Source organism: Saccostrea echinata, unplaced genomic scaffold, assembly GCF_033153115.1.
Source record: "Saccostrea echinata isolate AGI-Se365-2 ecotype Australia unplaced genomic scaffold, CSIRO_AGI_Sech_v1 ptg000046l, whole genome shotgun sequence".
NCBI lineage: Eukaryota > Metazoa > Mollusca > Bivalvia > Ostreida > Ostreidae > Saccostrea > Saccostrea echinata.
In genome coordinates, this window is record NW_026889795.1 from 10,757,489 (window position 1) to 10,774,702 (window position 17,214).

At 34.8% G+C, this 17,214-nt stretch overlaps 1 protein-coding gene across 1 annotated transcript; it reads left to right on the forward strand.

Moving 5' to 3' along the window:
- The first annotated feature begins 1,662 nt into the window (after window positions 1-1,662).
- On the forward strand, window positions 1,663-16,866 carry LOC133202062 (ceramide kinase-like protein). Its single transcript, XM_061337847.1, has 13 exons — window positions 1,663-1,920; window positions 3,188-3,454; window positions 3,770-3,901; window positions 4,770-4,833; window positions 7,189-7,331; window positions 7,822-7,896; window positions 8,379-8,562; window positions 9,254-9,331; window positions 10,963-11,072; window positions 14,091-14,305; window positions 14,906-15,196; window positions 15,867-16,123; window positions 16,580-16,866. Exons 1-13 carry the CDS (start codon window positions 1,740-1,742, stop codon window positions 16,668-16,670), a joined length of 2,088 nt encoding a protein of 695 aa, XP_061193831.1. The 5' UTR covers window positions 1,663-1,739; the 3' UTR covers window positions 16,671-16,866.
- Window positions 16,867-17,214: the final 348 nt, after the last annotated feature.

Sequence of the window (17,214 nt, forward strand, 5' to 3'; positions counted from 1 at the left end):
GAAAGATGAAACTCATGTAGAATCATCCTCAGGTAGTGTAGATTCAAGTTTGTTCAAATCATTACCCCCTGGGGTAGGGTGGGGCCACAATGGACGATCAAAGTCTTACATAGGAGTATATAGGAAAAATTTTTTAAAATCTTCTTCTCAAGAACAGCAAAGCCATGATTGGTCATATTTATATGGAAGCATCCTCAGGTGGAGTCGATTCAAGTTTGTTCAAATCATGACCCCTGAGGGTAGGGTGGGGCCACAATGGTTTTCCATAGGAATATATAGAAAAAATCTTCTCAAGAACAGCAAAGCCATGATTGGTAACCGTTTTTAACTGTTTGAAAGTATACTAAGGTAGTGTAGATTCATGTTTGAAAAAAATCATGACCCCCTTGGGATAGGGTGGGGTGGGGCCACAATTGATGATTAAAGTTATGCATAGGAATACAAAGGAAAATTTTTTTAAAAAATCCTCTTCTCAAGAACAGCAAAGCTATGATTGGTCATAATGGAAGCATCCTCAGAGAGTGTAGATTCAGATTTGTTCAAACCATGACCCCCGTGGGTAGGGTGGGACCATAATGAAAGTTCAAACTTGTAGGAAAAGAAGTCATAGACAAAGAAATATGTAAGCATCTTAAGTTAGTGTAGATTCAATTTTGTTCAAATCATAACCCCCCATCCCCTTTTTAGGGGTAGGTCGGGACCACTTATGCATTAAAGCTTTTCAATACTGAACTGATTTTTGCTTTTTTCCTAGCCACAGTGCTCAGGTGAGCGATGTGGCCCCTGGGCCTCTTGTTACGTGTAATTTACTAAAACTAACTCTATAATACCCCCTTCCCAAACTTAAAAAAAAAACCAACTATCTACACATTTATAAAGTAAAAGTACTTAAAAGTGATAAACAAGATAAGCTTTATCTGTTTGATTATGAGATACAAGTGTATTCTTTCTTTTAAGTGTGCGTTACTATTTATATGTCTTATTGAAATAATCAAACTTTCAAAAAAAAAACTTTTTTAATAAATTATATAAATGCCTTCATTTAAAAAAAAAAACAAAAAAAATAAGTGCATATATATTTTTTCCAGTTGTGCTTATATATACCACATGCCCAACTGGCAAATATTCAATCACCCGCTCTTTCTCTTTTTATTTTTTTCACATGAACTTTTTAATTTTCTTGATTTTATAGTTTTCTTAGAAGTCTATAAATAGTGGTATAATACTTATAATTGTAAATTATACAAATTGTTTTTGACATACAGAATATGTCACTCCTCGGTACTATAAGTTCTTATCAACTTGATTAATTAACTTGATTAACTTAGATTTGATGCTGTTGTTTACAAGTCTGGTTAATTACGCCTCTTTGTTTCATATTTCACGACTGAGTAACTAGAAATTGAAATGTTTATGTTACTCCCATGACGACCTTGCTGTTACCCATTTTCAGCCAATCAGAACAATCTAAATTCATATCTCCGGTAATCGGGCACCTGACTTCCTGTGTTTACAGAATTTTAGGCCGCAAAGTCTCAGTATTACAGATCCCTTTTAAAATAGAATCTAAAGGGATTAAATTGATCCAAGTTCAAAGAACGGAATGCACTAACCTGCAACAAAAATACCGAACAGTTCAGATCTCCTGTATCCGCCAGAAAACAAACTTTGCATGCTGAAATAGAAAACTTTTCGGTCATTACCCCTCGGTCAATACTTCATTATTTTTCACTCGAAAGATGGTGGATTATACGTACGATGACGACGGGAACCCAGTGCGTCGTTTAAATGAATGTTATGAAGATGCGTTCTCTGACAGTGAGGATTTGATCAACCCTTTCGTTATTAAGGGGGACGGGTTTGATGTCACTCTGTCCCTGGCTCGTGGAATGATCAGCTGGACCACAGTCAGTCCTAAAGGTAAACAAACAAGTGGAGAACTTCTTAATGTGAACAATTGTAAAGACAGAGAGTTATTCCGAAGAGATGGAGGGGTAGGAGGGGGGATTGAAGTAAAGGGGAAGCTGGATAACAATCAATTTATAGATTTAAAGGAGGAGGAGAGAAAGAAGCTAGCCTTAAGTTACTTTAAAGTTGTGGGGGAAAACTTTATAGAATAAAAATTATGAAATAAAGGAGGTTTTAACAAATGTGTATTTTTCAGAAAAACAATGCTTCCTGCCCCACAATGGCCAGTATAAAAAGTTAAAGTTGGTTGAATAATGAATGAATATAAGCATGTTGACCTCCAATATGGCGGCCAACGGGAAATAACTCTTGCTAATTTGGACCTACTGAAAACTATCTATACAGTCCTGGATATGTAAAAAAAAAAAAAAAAAAGGGGGGGGGCTACAATAAGGAGTGAGGGTATTGGGGGGAACTAGACTGTATAATGTTTGAGCATGTTGAGGGAGGTGAAAAATTTGGACTCTATTAGTCCAAACAGAGACCTATATACTAACGGGATAGGCAACTCCTTCAGCGCCATGTTTATTTACCCAAAACGGCACGCACAACACTGCAAGTTTTTCAAACTACGTTTTTTCCCAGTAAAAAGCTTGTTTTCTGATTAAGGTAATGTGTTTTTTTTGTGTATCGGAATGGATATTTAATAAATTTTAAAGCACATATCATAAAACAATTCAGATATTAAGTAAACAACCACCGAAATCGGCGATTTCTCGGAAATACGGCCGATCAGGGGCACGCATTGATTTTTAAATAAACGTAATTACTACTAAGATAAGGAGTAAAAACAGTGCTAATAACGAATCTGGAATAAATTTTTGATAGATAAATTAAGATTTTATTCTGAAATATTTGATAGAAAAAGAGATATATTTAATTAAAATTGACTTATGAAATCCCGCAACTTACGAGATATCGCGAGACTTGCGGGAGTTGCCTATCCCGTTAGTATATAGGTCCCTGGTCCATACAGGTAAGGGGGAGCTGAACTTTATAAAGTCAGTCATAAAGTTGTTTTTTGCCATTACCATGATTACTGTTTCTCAATGTGATAATCGTATCACAATGTTTTACTCTAAAATTGGCAAGGGCTGACAAATACATTTTTGAATCTGATAAAACATATATAATATTGCAATGATTTTCTTTTTGTAAAATTTTTGATCACTGAATTATCATGTGTGATTTCTCATTGTGACACTTTTTTTACCTTCAGTAAAGAAGAGTAAGATACCACTTCCCGGGACAGCCACAATCTCCAAGGGAACGGTCGACCTCCCTCTCAAGGACATATACGGGGTCCAGATCAAACGGAAGAGGGCCAAGGGTCAGGTAGAGGGCGAGGGGCTTTGTCAGGGATTCACCGTTTACACCTATTATCAGTTCGGACCAAACTGCTGGAAGGATCTTGTTATAGATTTTGAGCATCCCAGTGAGTCGCTGTGTAACAAGTATTATGATGGCATCTATTCATTTATTAAAGGTTAGTATTAGTAGAGGTGTATGGTAATTTTACTGATAGCTGAGGTTTTGATTATGTATACAGTTGAACTTCGATATCTCAAACACTGATATCTCAAATACCGTGGATATGTCAAAGTGATTTGGAAGTCCCAACCCACTTATTCTTTAAGTATTTTAATTACCCCTGATATCCCAAGTCCTGGAATATCTCGGAAGTTTTTTTCTTGGTTCCACTGGTACAAGTTCGAGATAACAAGGTTTGACTATACTGTAGTTGAATTTAAGTCACTATTTCAGTTAATTGAATCTGACATGAATGTACGTTTGTTTACAGATTTTCCAGGAAGGCCTCATTCCTTGAAGTTTTTTATGCAGACCCACGCAGGGGCTCGGACAGGAAGTCAGCTCTACAGAAGTCGGATTTTACCGATGCTCAAAGCCGCTAATCTCAGCGTAGATTTTCTTGGTATGTCCTCTATGTATCTATATTTGTACAAAAAATGTAAATCGTGTATGACACACACATTTACCAGAGGTAGCACAATAGTAATGATGGTGGAAAAAAATGCAGGGTTGTCCCTAAGAATTGAAATGGCAGGGGACATTAAAAAAATAGAAGGGGGTCTGGGGTTCCTCCCCTAAGATGGGGTTATGGGGGAATACCAGAATAACTGGGGGATTACTCCATAATAGGCAGGGAAATTCCCCTGCCCCCTGGTCTTAGGGACAACCCTGAAAAGGTATATTGAAATTCAACATTATTTTAATTAGAGCTTTTATTTCTGATCAGAACTGTAAAATTTTTAAATGTTCTTATTGAAAACAAAATACCTAACCATCCATTTCTGATAATATCAAATGATACCTCAGTAGCAGCATTGATCAGGTATGGCTATACTGATTTCCATGCTTCCAATGCTCCCTGGTAATGCTGATTGGCTGATGTTTGAGACATTGATCCTCATAGTTTTAGTGTATTTTTTCTCTGCTACTACCAATTTAGTATTTTTCTACAAAAGAAAGTACTGTACATGTACATAAATTGGCGTATTCAAAATAGCGCAATCACTGGGTATGGAGTTGTTGGCGAAATCATGAATTTAGCGCTGTACATGTCCGTGCTATATATTGTATTTATAAAATGATTTCTTAGTGATATTCATGAATTGGCACATAGTTGTCTGCGCCAAAGCTGCTAAAATATAATTAAAGCCCGCTTTTTTAAGTGCACATACAGTAGTCCCTGTACTCTAACTTAGTTATGACAATGCTAGCCACTGAGAGGTGTACAGCTAATACATTGTAAAATTTAACTGATTATAATTTTTTTTTAGAAATACAACATTCAGAGCATGTGAAACAAGAAATGATCCATACCAATATTGATGATTATGACTGGTAAGTCACTCATTAGTTTTAATATAGTCCCTCCTTTCCCATTACAAGTCAGTGATATGTTTCATATTGATTGTCCGGGTAGATATGAAAGGAAACTTAATAAATTTGGTAAAATGAAATTTTTCCCAGGTGTAACTGTACTTCAAGTCCAACTGAGGTCTGAGGATGAAATACTTATTTTACTAGAATGTCCATTGTATAATGATTCCAGAGGAGAGTTTTTAAATAAAATCTTTAAAACTTTTCCAAATTTAATACTGCTTAATAATGTGGACCTGTTTACATGGATTATGTCAAATGAAGATTCTGAGTTTGTTGTTTTATTATGCCAACATTTAAAAGCAAATTTTAATATGAGAAAACAACATAGTACGATATAGGCATATTACGGTCATTATACATATTCTATTTGTATACATTTTATGCATCCTTAAAGTTGACAGCTAACTCTCTGTTCAATATACATTTGTATATAATATATGTTTGTTTTGTTCTGTTTATTGTTATTTATGACTATGATTTCAGACATTGTTCATCTTTATGCTCCACTGTGGGCCCAAATTGGTTGAATAAATATTCTATTCTAAATATTATTCTATTCTATTGTCCAAAGTGAGGTGCTTAGCAGACATTGCAGATTCAGGATTTTGTGTTTGAACCCGGGGGGGGGGGGGGGGGGGGCTTTTGGTTGACAAGGGGTCTGGGTATCCCTGGGGTCTCCAGCAGGTCAAGAACTGTGTGTGCACCTTTGGAGAGTTGATAATTGGCAATTGCCCGAGTGGTCCTTATTCGATGCATAAATGACTTAACTTTGAATTGGGAGGTGGGGGGGGGGGGGGGGGGGGGGGGCAGGAAAATGAAAAGCTTTCTGTCTTTTCCAAGCATTGTTCATCTGAGTGTGATACACTCTGTAAATTAATCTGAAATTGTCGGGCATTGATTAGCTGTAATCAGCGTTAATTGTCACTTAATTTCGGGCTGCGATATTGAAGTACGCTACAATCAATATACCCAGTTATATCCAGCCACATTCAGCCTTGTATGAATAATTAACAACATGGGGTAACCAAACACTTAAGTTAGATTACAGGCCACAATGTGTGAAGGAAAACAAAAGCGTAATATTAAACAAGAGGCCCATGGGCCACAATGCTCACCTGAGCAACTTTTGCCTTGCTGTTTTTTCACCTGATTACACAATGTGTAAAGGAAAGCGAAGTCTATAATATTAAAAAAAAAATACTAAAAAAATGTTTGTTAATCAAGAAGTGGATGACAAATGATTTCTTTTTAAAATTAATCAATTAAAAAAAACTTCATTGTCTTATTTATGAAAACTGTAAACTTAGGTAAATAAGCTAATGAACTCTGTGACTGACTAAATGAAAGGTTTTAAGGAAGTATGTTTTGTGAATATTTTTTCGTGCAAAATTTAAAATAGAAAAAAAGGGATTTATGACTCTGGTTTGGCATATATTTTAATTTACAAGTATAATTTTGAATGCTTGATACATTCATTGTAACTATAAGTATTTTTTTTAGCTAAACATCTGAACAAATCAAAACATATAATTCAGCAACAATAAAATTTGTAAAAGAATTCTTTTCTTTTGTCCAGTTTATTATAAAAAGCTGTTGTTATATATAACATTTTTTTTTTATATAAAAACCACGAGAGTCCAGCTGAAAATTAACCCACCCTTTACAAAAATAAAATCTAATAATTTTAAAAATAATCTGATATTTGATCAAATCTACATCAAACTCTAGGCAAAAAAGTAACACTGGTATATTCTAAGGCTTAAGCTTAAGCTTTTTTTAAGTTTCAAGCTTTCAGGATATTGAAACTTTTTCATTTTTCTATTTTTGATTTTTGATCTTAAATCAATCAGTGGCTTATAACAAGTGGAGCTTATTTATGTTTAGTAAGCCTATTTTTGTTATGTGACAAAAAAATCTGAAAACTACAATCTTTTTATTTTCAAAAAAACAAAACAAAAAAACAAACAAACAAACCTACCTACTCACCCACTTTAAAAATTATAGGTCAGCAACTGCAAACAGAGAATTTTTTAAGTTTGGCCTAAAAGATTTTCAGAAGAATGTGGTCTTACAGACAAAAGGGGACAAAGTATTGGTTGTTATTTTTATCTAAGTCAGATATATAAGTTCCTTAAGTACTATTTATTTTATTTTGGTCAGAAAATACCTACATTTATATCAACAAAAAACTCCCTTCATATGCACTGTTCTAAATATTTGTTAAAAGGTGTGAAAACCATAGATATAAACTTAATAAACAGAAAATACAGTACCCATAACTGCTGATTTAATTCTTTTCTTTTTATTTTGTAGTGTGGTAGCGATGGGTGGCGATGGGACGGCCTCTAAGGTCGTGTCAGGGTTACTAACAGCCACACAGACCAGGAACGATGTAGAAATACGGCAGGGTTTTACGCCCTCTCGACCAGCTATGCCTGTCGGAATTATTCCCACCGGTAACATATAGCATTCCAAATGAAATTTAAACTTAAATGTATATTGCAGTGAAATAATAAAATTTAGTTATTTAACTATTAAAATATTAATTGCTTGCATTAAGAATATATGATTTTTTGTGTGTAATTCTTCCTTGCTGTGATAAGGAATAAGAGATTTTGTCAATGAGTCAAATATTATTTAAGTTTTGTTTCGGAAATATAAAACTAATGTGAAAACATTAGATTTAAAAAAGATTGATGCCACTGTTGAACTGTCTGTCAAATATGTAAAATAGCATCCAATTGTTGGATAATAGCCATTAATAAACATGATTATAACTGAAATAATTTCTTGCTCATGCTGTGGAAGAATTAAATTTTTCCCCATTTAGATTAAATTTAAAAAGCTGAAGTTTTAAAGTCAAACTGTCTAATAGATAAATTAAATTAATTTTCATGTTATAAAGAAATACTTATAGCAAAATAATTGGTAATCTTTGTTTCCTAGGAACCACCAATCACATTGCTCGATCTGTCATGGGTTTGGCAGATCCCATCACTGCTGTTCTTTATATCCTATTGGGTGAGTTAATGAGTTTTTATCTAACCGCCTTCAGTTGTTCCTTGCATTACATAACTAAATAATGCACAAATAGATTTTTTATCTAAAATCTAAAAATCCTGTTTAGTACAAATCAATAGCCATGTTCTCTTTCATCAGTTCATCCAATCAGAGATTGTACAGTCAAACCTTTTTATCTCAAACTTGATTGAACAGAGGAAAAACCTTTTAGATATCGGAGGTTTTTGGATATCAAGGGTAAAAAACATAAAAAATGAATGGTTGGGATTTCCAACTCAATTTGACATATTCATGGTATTCGAGATATCAATGTTTGAGATACAGAAGTTCAACTGTACATCATACATTTTCTTTCAGCCAATCACATTTTCTCTTTTATTAATTCATCCAATCAGAGGCTGTGTATCATAAATTCAGCCAGTAATGTGTTTTCTTACATCAATTCACCCAATCACTGTGAGGAATGTCTTTGTATTTTACAGGCTACAGTGTGCCAGTAGATGTTTGTTCTGTGTTCAGTGATGATAAACTTGTTCAATGGAATTTCGCTTGCCAATATGGGTTTGGTGCAAATGCCCTCAGATATGCCAATAACTTCCGCCATAATCTCCTTCCTAAGAGTGTAGATGCTGCTATTTATAAAGCCTCTTCTAAGAAGAAACTAATGTAAGTAATCCCCAAGGGTACAGATGTTGCTATTTATAAAGCCTCTTCTAAGAAGGAACTTTTGTAAGTAATCCCCAAGGATATAGATGCTGCTATTTATAAAGCCTCTTCTAAGAAGAAACTAATGTAAGTAATCCCCAAGGATATAGATGCTTCTATTTATAAAGCCTCTTCTAAGAAGAAACTAATGTAAGTAATCCCCAAGGATATAGATGCTGCTATTTATAAAGCCTCTTCTAAGAAGAAACTAATGTAAGTAATCCCCAAGGATATAGATGCTGCTATTTATAAAGCCTCTTCTAAGAAGAAACTTATGTAAGTAATCCCCAACAGTATAGATGCTGCTATTTATAAAGCCTCTTCTAAGAAGAAACTAATGTAAGTAATCCCCAAGGATATAGATGTTGCTCTTGGGATATTTGGGTTTTTTATGAAACATGGGGAACATTTGTTCATATTTTAAGCATCAAAAGGTTTTTTTATATGTAATTTTTTAGAGCTATTATCTCAAATACCATGGATATGTAGAAGTAATTTTCAAGTCCCAACTACTTGTAATTTAAGTATTTTATGTTTGATAATTCGAATCTTTTGATATCTCAAAGTTTTTTTCTTTGTTCATCAAGTTCGAGATAACAAGCTTTGACTGTTGTGTGGGGTTTTAATTAATTTTTTATTTTATGATTACTAGACCGTACGACTGTGATGTTGAATACATTCCTGCAGAAGACAAACCCAAGGAAGGAGACCATACTGTGTGTTTTCGGGGGTAAGTGATGTCACGTCACATTTAATTCTAACCAGTGTTTGAAACTCACCGTGAAATTAGACATGCAGGGCTGACTGCTAGCAAGAGTTGTCAGCCCTGCGAAAGATATACTAGCCCGAGAAAATAATTATCTTTCATAAATTTGTTTTTAACTATTATGTGACTAGAGGAACCAGGTCACCATAATTTTGATCCCAAATCTGTAGACTAATGAATTTTTCCTCTCGGCTTCTTACACTCTGCTACTGATACTGTTGATATGGAAGAGATTTATCAAATATATGAATTTTAATTATTGAAAATTTTAACACGTCCAGCTGGCTGTCAATACATGCAAATTTGTCCGCCAGCAAAATTTGTGCGTTTCGGGCGGTTGGATACAATGTTACTTCAGACACTGCTCTAACCCGTATACAATTATATATCTTAATAGGAAAATTATTTTTCAACTTCGTGTAGATTTCATTTATTGCATTTATTAATGTGCTAGATATAAATCTACTTTATTTTATGCTAATATATATGAGTAGTATATTTGTATTTAATATGTATATATAGATGAAATTAAGCAAAGGTACATGCATGATTGAGCAGAAGCTATTTTGAATACTCTAAAAGGGCCAAATTGAATACATAAACATATACATATGTAATACAGTAAAGCAAAAAGCTCAGAGTACAAAGTAAAGTTTATTACATTTTCAGTGGTGAAATAGTGTAATTAGCCATTGAATAAAAGTGATATTCTATCACAGTGTGAGAGAATATCAGATGTGTGGCATGAAGATTGTTGTAAGAATAATCCCTGGTGTGTTATAAGATAGGGAAAGTAAAAAAAACCCATCATGACAAAGACTAAAACTGCCAAAGATTCTGCTGTTGAAAGCCATGTTTACCATGTTTTCAATATCAAATTCCCTTAGCTATGCTATGAAGTCTCAACCGTGCAACTATGATGTCACAGCCTATGACACTGTGTTAGGAAGAGGCAGACAAAAAGGGAAAATCAAAGAGATTGTAATAAATAGAATATTCAGTGTTTTGTTGTTGAATATGCAATTTATTTCACTTCTGACACAAGATTTTTTTTTTCATATTTTTACTCACCCTTCACACTCATGAAAAATAAAAATTAAAAAAAAACCCTGGCTCACTCATGAAATAAATTCCATATCCAACTGCAAAACATTGAATGCCCTCTTTATATCATTCATGTAGTCTGCAGGCTGTAGATACTGTTTAAATTGTAGATAGACACAGAAATATGAAATTGTATATCAAGTTCAGTGTTGCTGAACAAAAGGTAATTGGGCTAATTTTAATTGACATACAATGAATCCACTTACTTGTTATCCCCTCGCAATTGAGTTGAAGGGGATATATTAACGCGCTTGTGTGTTAGTCTGTTCTTTGTGCAAAATGGAAGTGGTGTAATTTGCATTGGGGTCTATGTCAAATGCTACCTTGATTTATAGATATGCTGTTTGCAAGGGGATGCTCCACTTTGCGGTGCCCTAGTTTGTGTATTGTAGGTGTTTCACTGGTTGAGTGTAAGAGGAATCCATTTGTCTATGTTTTGTAGTTGTATCCATATGTCTGTGTTTTGTAGATGTACTGTCTGTGTTTTGTAGATGTACTGTTTGTTGGACAGAAGATATAAAAGAAGAAGAAGAAGTAGAGGAATGTTTGGTGCAGCCCTTTAATGATCTCAATACCTCCAATAATAGTGACACTTTTGTAGGTAAGTCAAAAACAGCAACACATTACAGTCCCTGAAACGTTCTACTTTCCCACTTGAACGGTGAGCGAACGCTGAACGAACGCAGAGCGAACAGTGAGCGAACGGTGAGTGAACGATGTGTGAACGCTGAACGCAACTTGGTGAACGGTAGGTGAACGCTGAACGGTGAGCGAACGCAGAACGCGAACGGAGCGCGAACGCGAGCGCAAAGTGAACGGTGAACGAACGGTGAACGCAAGATGAACGATTTATTCGGAATTCCTCTGATCTTTTCCATGCATTGTATCTATTCTATTGTATTCTAATGTCAGGCTGAAAATAAATAAATATTCAAAAATTGTCCTGAGAAAGATGAAAGATGCACATTTAGTAAAACTATTAAGTTTCTTACAATATTTTCTGCACATATGTATGATGTTTAAATTCCGCCGTTTAATCACACGATTTTTATCGCTGTAAAACATTGTCATTGTTACCGAACGCTGTAGTTTAAAAAATAAAATCATTCTAGTTGTAAAATAAATATGTTTATTCTCATTTGATATATAAAACCATTACAAATAATGATTTTCGAAGAGTACATTACTGACTTATAGAACGAATTACAACGGTTGTAACAACCATACATGTATTTCCCTGTCAAGGCATTAATGAAATAATGAGAAAAAAAAATAAAAAAAAAAAATATTTTGCTAGTCTGTGGACGTATATTTAGAAAAAATTAATGCAATAATATATTGATGTGTCTTTTCATTTTTTTTAATGATGATTTATTCAGCAGACTTCTACATGTATCTATAAACAATTCCCCGTGATTATACTCGGACAAGGTGATACAAAGAAGCATTCATATTATTTGTTATAGATTAAAATTTCAGAACTTGGTATTTAAGTAATACGTGTTATAGTTTTGATTAAACGGACAAATGAGAGAGAGAGAGAGAGAGAGAGAGAGATTATGTATTAGCCCCCCTTTTCACAAATGCATGTACATGTACCTGTATAAACGAAAACTCTTAATTTTTATCTAAATATCTCAGGCAGTGAAAGTAACCTATTTTTTTTATTTATCAACAAATTCACTTTGTTTGACAGTCATAATCAGTTTTTATTTTCCTGCTTCAAGTTCACACGAAGTCCACGTGCTTGTCCTGTCAATCAAAATCATTCGACACTGTGCAGCCAGGTGTGAAAGTTTCGTCACACCAAAGGCGAGATGCTACACTGTAGTATTTCCAAGAAGTTTTACATGTTTTATCATTTCTAGATCTGATTCCAATTTTTCCAATAAATAAATAAATAAAATACATTTGGCATAAACACTTCGAACGAATTTGAAACATACTCCCTGGCGAATTTAAAATACCACCGTCAGCGCGTGTATATTTTGAACTACTATTGTTTAATGACTTTTTTAGAAGCATGTTTGTTCTGAGACTGAAATTTTTGTGCTACAAAACGCGTTAACTTCTTTTTAAATATTAATTTAAAATATACTGGAAATACTGACTAAGTGACCGATCTACGTGGAAAAGGGGGGGGGGGGTCTTAATCATATTGAATGGCAAACATATAAAGTTATTGTGAAGAAAGGAATTTTTTCTCTCTAACAGTAGAATTTATATATGAATTGTAGAATATTACATTAAATAAATATTTTTTTTAACCACACTATTAATTTAATTCGTTCCAAAGATATTTAATTAACTGGATATCCGCAGTACTATTTATAATTCTCAGAACTAGTTCTAATAATGTATTTCTATAATAATAGAAAAAAAAACGTGTTCGTAATAAATAATTTCTAATTTTCCTGCAGTTGCTAAATTAAATGACATGGATTATTATCTCTCCATTAACGACATGTCGTATTTAACATAACAGTAAAATGTTTCAGTGCTTGAAGTACCCCTATATTGCCCGTATTTAAATTTTTCAGCATCGTTCTACATAGGTACATACTTATAACAACATTTATTTTCCAGAGTAATTTAAATAATAACCTAACAGCTAAGTTAGAATAATAATAATAATAAAGCATATTGTAGATAATTTATTCCAATAAAATACTGATCCTTTAAAAACGATATGTGAATTATTAAATTTGAAATCCCGTAAATCCTTACTTCAAAAAAAGATAAGTCCTTTCACTTCGGAGTTCCGAATGACACTGAAGACTGAACGATAAGTGAACGCTGAAGGCAAGGTGAACGCAAAGTGAACGAACGGAGAGCGAACGGTAAACGCTTTGTGAACGGTGAACGCGAGCGCACGGTGAACGCAGAACGCAAGACTGTGAACGGAGAGCGAACGGTGAACGCACGCTGAACGAACGGTGAACGAACGGTGAGCGAACGGAAAAATGGGAAAGTAGAACGTTTCAGGGACTGTACCCAGTCAATGTCAATGACACTGTTACCCAATCAGGAACAGCGACACATTACCCAATCAATGTCAACACATTTGTAAGTAAGTTACCCAATCAGGAACAGCAACATATTACCCAATCAGTGTCAACGACACATTTGTAAGTTACCCAATCAGGAACAGCAACATATTACCCAATCAATGTCAACGACACATTTGTAAGTTACCCAATCAGGAACAGCAACACATTACCCGATCAGTGTCAAAGACACATTAAATTTTGTAAGTTACCCAATCAGGAACAGCAACACATTACCTGATCAACGTCAATGACACATTTGTAAGTAAGTTACCCAATCAGGAACAGCAACACATTATCCAATGAATGTCAAAGACACATTTGTAAAGGTAAGTTTATACCCAATCAATAACAGGGATATTTATCGTTGCTAAAAAACTTATTTTGAGATCCATAATATATATGAGGGCTATTTACATATAGCTACATGTATTCTGAGTTTCTTAGAAATAAAATGACAGACCTGAGTATGTACTGATTATTTGCCATATATGTATTACATTTTGTTTAAGGGTCTATAAGGAAATGTCCCAGGAGAGACATAAATGTTGATTTATTTTCTTTCGTTGTAGATCTCTCTAAGGATGAGAGTCCCTGGAAGGTGTCTAAGGGCTCCTTCCTACAGTTGGCTCTGTTCTGTATCCCTGCCAGGAGTGAGGTGGCGCCCGAGGGACTCAGTAAATTCTCACATCTGAATGACGGCTGTATGGAACTAGTACTTGTCAAGCACATCAACAGGAAGGACTTCATACGTTTTCTTAAACGTCATGGCAACTCAAAAAACCAGGTATGTCAGCATCTATCACGGCCACTCAAAAAACCAGGTATGTCAACAGCATCTCAAAAAAACGGGTATGTCAGTATCTTATCAAATATTGATTGGTTGTACAGTATTTGTTGCACATCCCATTCAAAATTTTTCACTCTCCTAGAGCAATCAACAGCTTTAGAAGTGCCACAGATTTGTGCCTTTTCATGGCATTTACAGTTGTATTGGTAAAGGTTCTTTATTACGTCAAAGCCTACGATAGGATGAACATTTGTTAAGGGTTTATGAAAGATGTGACCCTACTTATGCTGGGTACCTCCTCATGGCATTTACGGTTGTATTAGTTAAGGTTCTTTATTGTGTCAAAGCCTGTCATAGGACCTATTTTTGTCAGGACAGTCACAAACTTTGTTAAACTTCTTGGGTTTGATGCGGTACCAAGAACAGGAATCAAACCTTGACTTCCTTGTTGCATCTTAATCAAAGAATGTGTTGTATTGTTTGTTAAATTATCCTGATAGCCACTGTATTATTTTCGTTTGTAATATTTTTTCTATGAGAACTTTTTTAATATAATATGAATTCTTGAAGCAAAGAGTAATTTTTATCTTCTTTCAGTTTGATTTTCCATTTGTGGAGGTGATCCGTGTCAAGGAAGTAAAATTTCGCCCCCGACTGCCCACCGGATGGAAACACACAGACCGTAAATTTCACGAAATCCAGTACAGAATGTCAAAGCTGGAACGCCAGGCGTCGAAGGGAAGTCAGATCCTGGAAATTGATGACAGCGATGATGATAAAGACAATGACAATGAGATGAGGAGTCCATTAGATGACATGAGTGACGTAGATTCAGATGAATACGAGGACGGGGATTTGAAGGGCTCCAGTAACAGTGGCAGTAGGAAGGTTAGTCTGGGGGCGAAGGTTTACGTGAAAACGACCAGTTTATGTCGGTCATAGCTTAACTAGTCTGAAGGGGTAAAGGTTTACAATACAACCAGTTTATGTTGGTCATAACTTACATGTAACAAGAGCTGTGTCACAGAATTTTTTTTCAAGGGGGGGGGGGGGTCCACCTGAGTTAAAAAGTTTCCAATCTTAAAAAACAAGTAAAATAAATAAATTTTTAAAAAACCACATTAACTTCCTTCTGAAACATATCCAACCCAGAAATTTTTTACTCCCCCCCCCCCCCCCCCCCCCCCCCCTCCCCAGATCTATGAATGGTTTTGGCAAAAAAAAAATTTAATTTTGTTATGTGAATTTGTGCATGGATAGCAATCTCATGGTCTACTGGAATTGTAAAATTTATAGTTCATCCATCGTCTTATTTCAGGATAAGGTTCAACCAAAACAAGAAACAAAAATATTGTGTTAAACAGAGCCTGATGAAACTGTAGTATTTGATTGTATAAGGAATTCATAAAGGGTGGAGGCAACTTAAAGTAAAAAATGATGTTTTTTTTTGGGGGGGTGGAGGGGTAGATGAAGACACCTTAAATTAATGAAGCTTTTGAAGGGTTGAGACACCTTAAGTTTATGAAAGTTTTGATGTTATTTTTATTTTATATTACAGAGCTCTGCAGGTAGCAACAGGAGTTCTGAGCAGAAACAATACATAAATAACAACAACGTCATTGTAAACTCCGCCCATCAGGATCGTAATCTTGTCGGCCCTCAGTATCGCATGACCTTCGCTGACATGGATCGCATGAAGCGTAAAAAGAAACAAATTAAAAAGGAAGAAAAGGCCAAGGCACGCGAGGAGAGACATCTTCGCACAAAGTGGAACCTGGATAGTGAACTGGTGGATAAATATGAACTGGACTTTAAGTAAGTCAGGGCTCTCACTCCACGTTTCAGGTGTGGGGCAGGGGCTGTAAAGATTGGGAAAATTTTAGTGACCTTTTGAGAAATTTGGGTATAACCGTTATACTTTAAATTCATGATATATTGGGTTTCTGGTCTTTGTAATCAACTAAATTTTTGATTTGCGAAAGGAATATGAAAAGTAAATTTCAGAGACCTTTGACACTGAAAAAAAGTGTGTGAATAAACATTAGCCAGACAGACTGAAAAGTCATAATAAACATAGAAAACTAAGACAGACTGAAAAGTCATCAATGAAAATGAGAAACGACTGACTGAAAATCATGAATAAAACATGAGAGACATACTGAAAATATATACAGATTTGATCCATGGAAAGGAACAAAAAACATGACTTCAGGCGAAGAAAATTAACACGTTAACACAATCAAACCTTACATTCTGTTTTTCTGTCATTAGAGTTCACCATGGCCTGATTTCCTTGTGTGGGCGGGGCATCACACCTGGTTCTGTGTTCCAAGAGGTGGGCTGCCTGCCACTGGCCAGATGATTGACAGCACAAGTCACCATGGATACCTCCAGATCTTGGTCTTCTAAGAGTTTGACAGTATTGCATTTTTGCATTAAGAGATTAATCACTCAGCAGATTCATCCAGCATTTTAAACAGCTCATTCAATCATCACAATCAAACTTAATTAGTGTGGACCTATAATGTAAAGGATTGTATTGACAATTTTTTGCAATGGAGACCATTACTCAATTTTATTTATTATCGTGTGACAGTGCTTCAATCATATACATGTATGTTTTGTTTTTTCCCTTTCTGTTAGATTTTTTTTGTTCTCAGAAAATAGTTTCCATTCTTTTGTAGCAGCTTTCATTATTTCATTTATAAAATGATGTTGATAAATAGGAACTTGCAGTCCCTTGGGTCTAAACAGGAATTGGTAAATATACAACTTACAAAACTTACTTTGCTCAAGGAAGGTCAAGTGTCAAAATGTTTATAAATATAAACAGTATTATTTATCTTACTAACATTAACTTAGATCTAGGTTTCTGCTCCTTTGAGGACTGATTATAGAGCCTGCAA

Excerpts from the sequence above, each read along its gene's own strand:
- LOC133202062 (XM_061337847.1), top strand. The coding sequence starts at position 1,740 with ATGGTGGATTATACGTACGATGACGACGGGAACCCAGTGCGTCGTTTA. Across the intron at positions 11,073-14,090 it reads TAATAGTGACACTTTTGTAG|ATCTCTCTAAGGATGAGAGT; the intron begins GTAAGTCAAAAA and ends CTTTCGTTGTAG. Across the intron at positions 15,197-15,866 it reads GTAACAGTGGCAGTAGGAAG|AGCTCTGCAGGTAGCAACAG; the intron begins GTTAGTCTGGGG and ends TTTATATTACAG.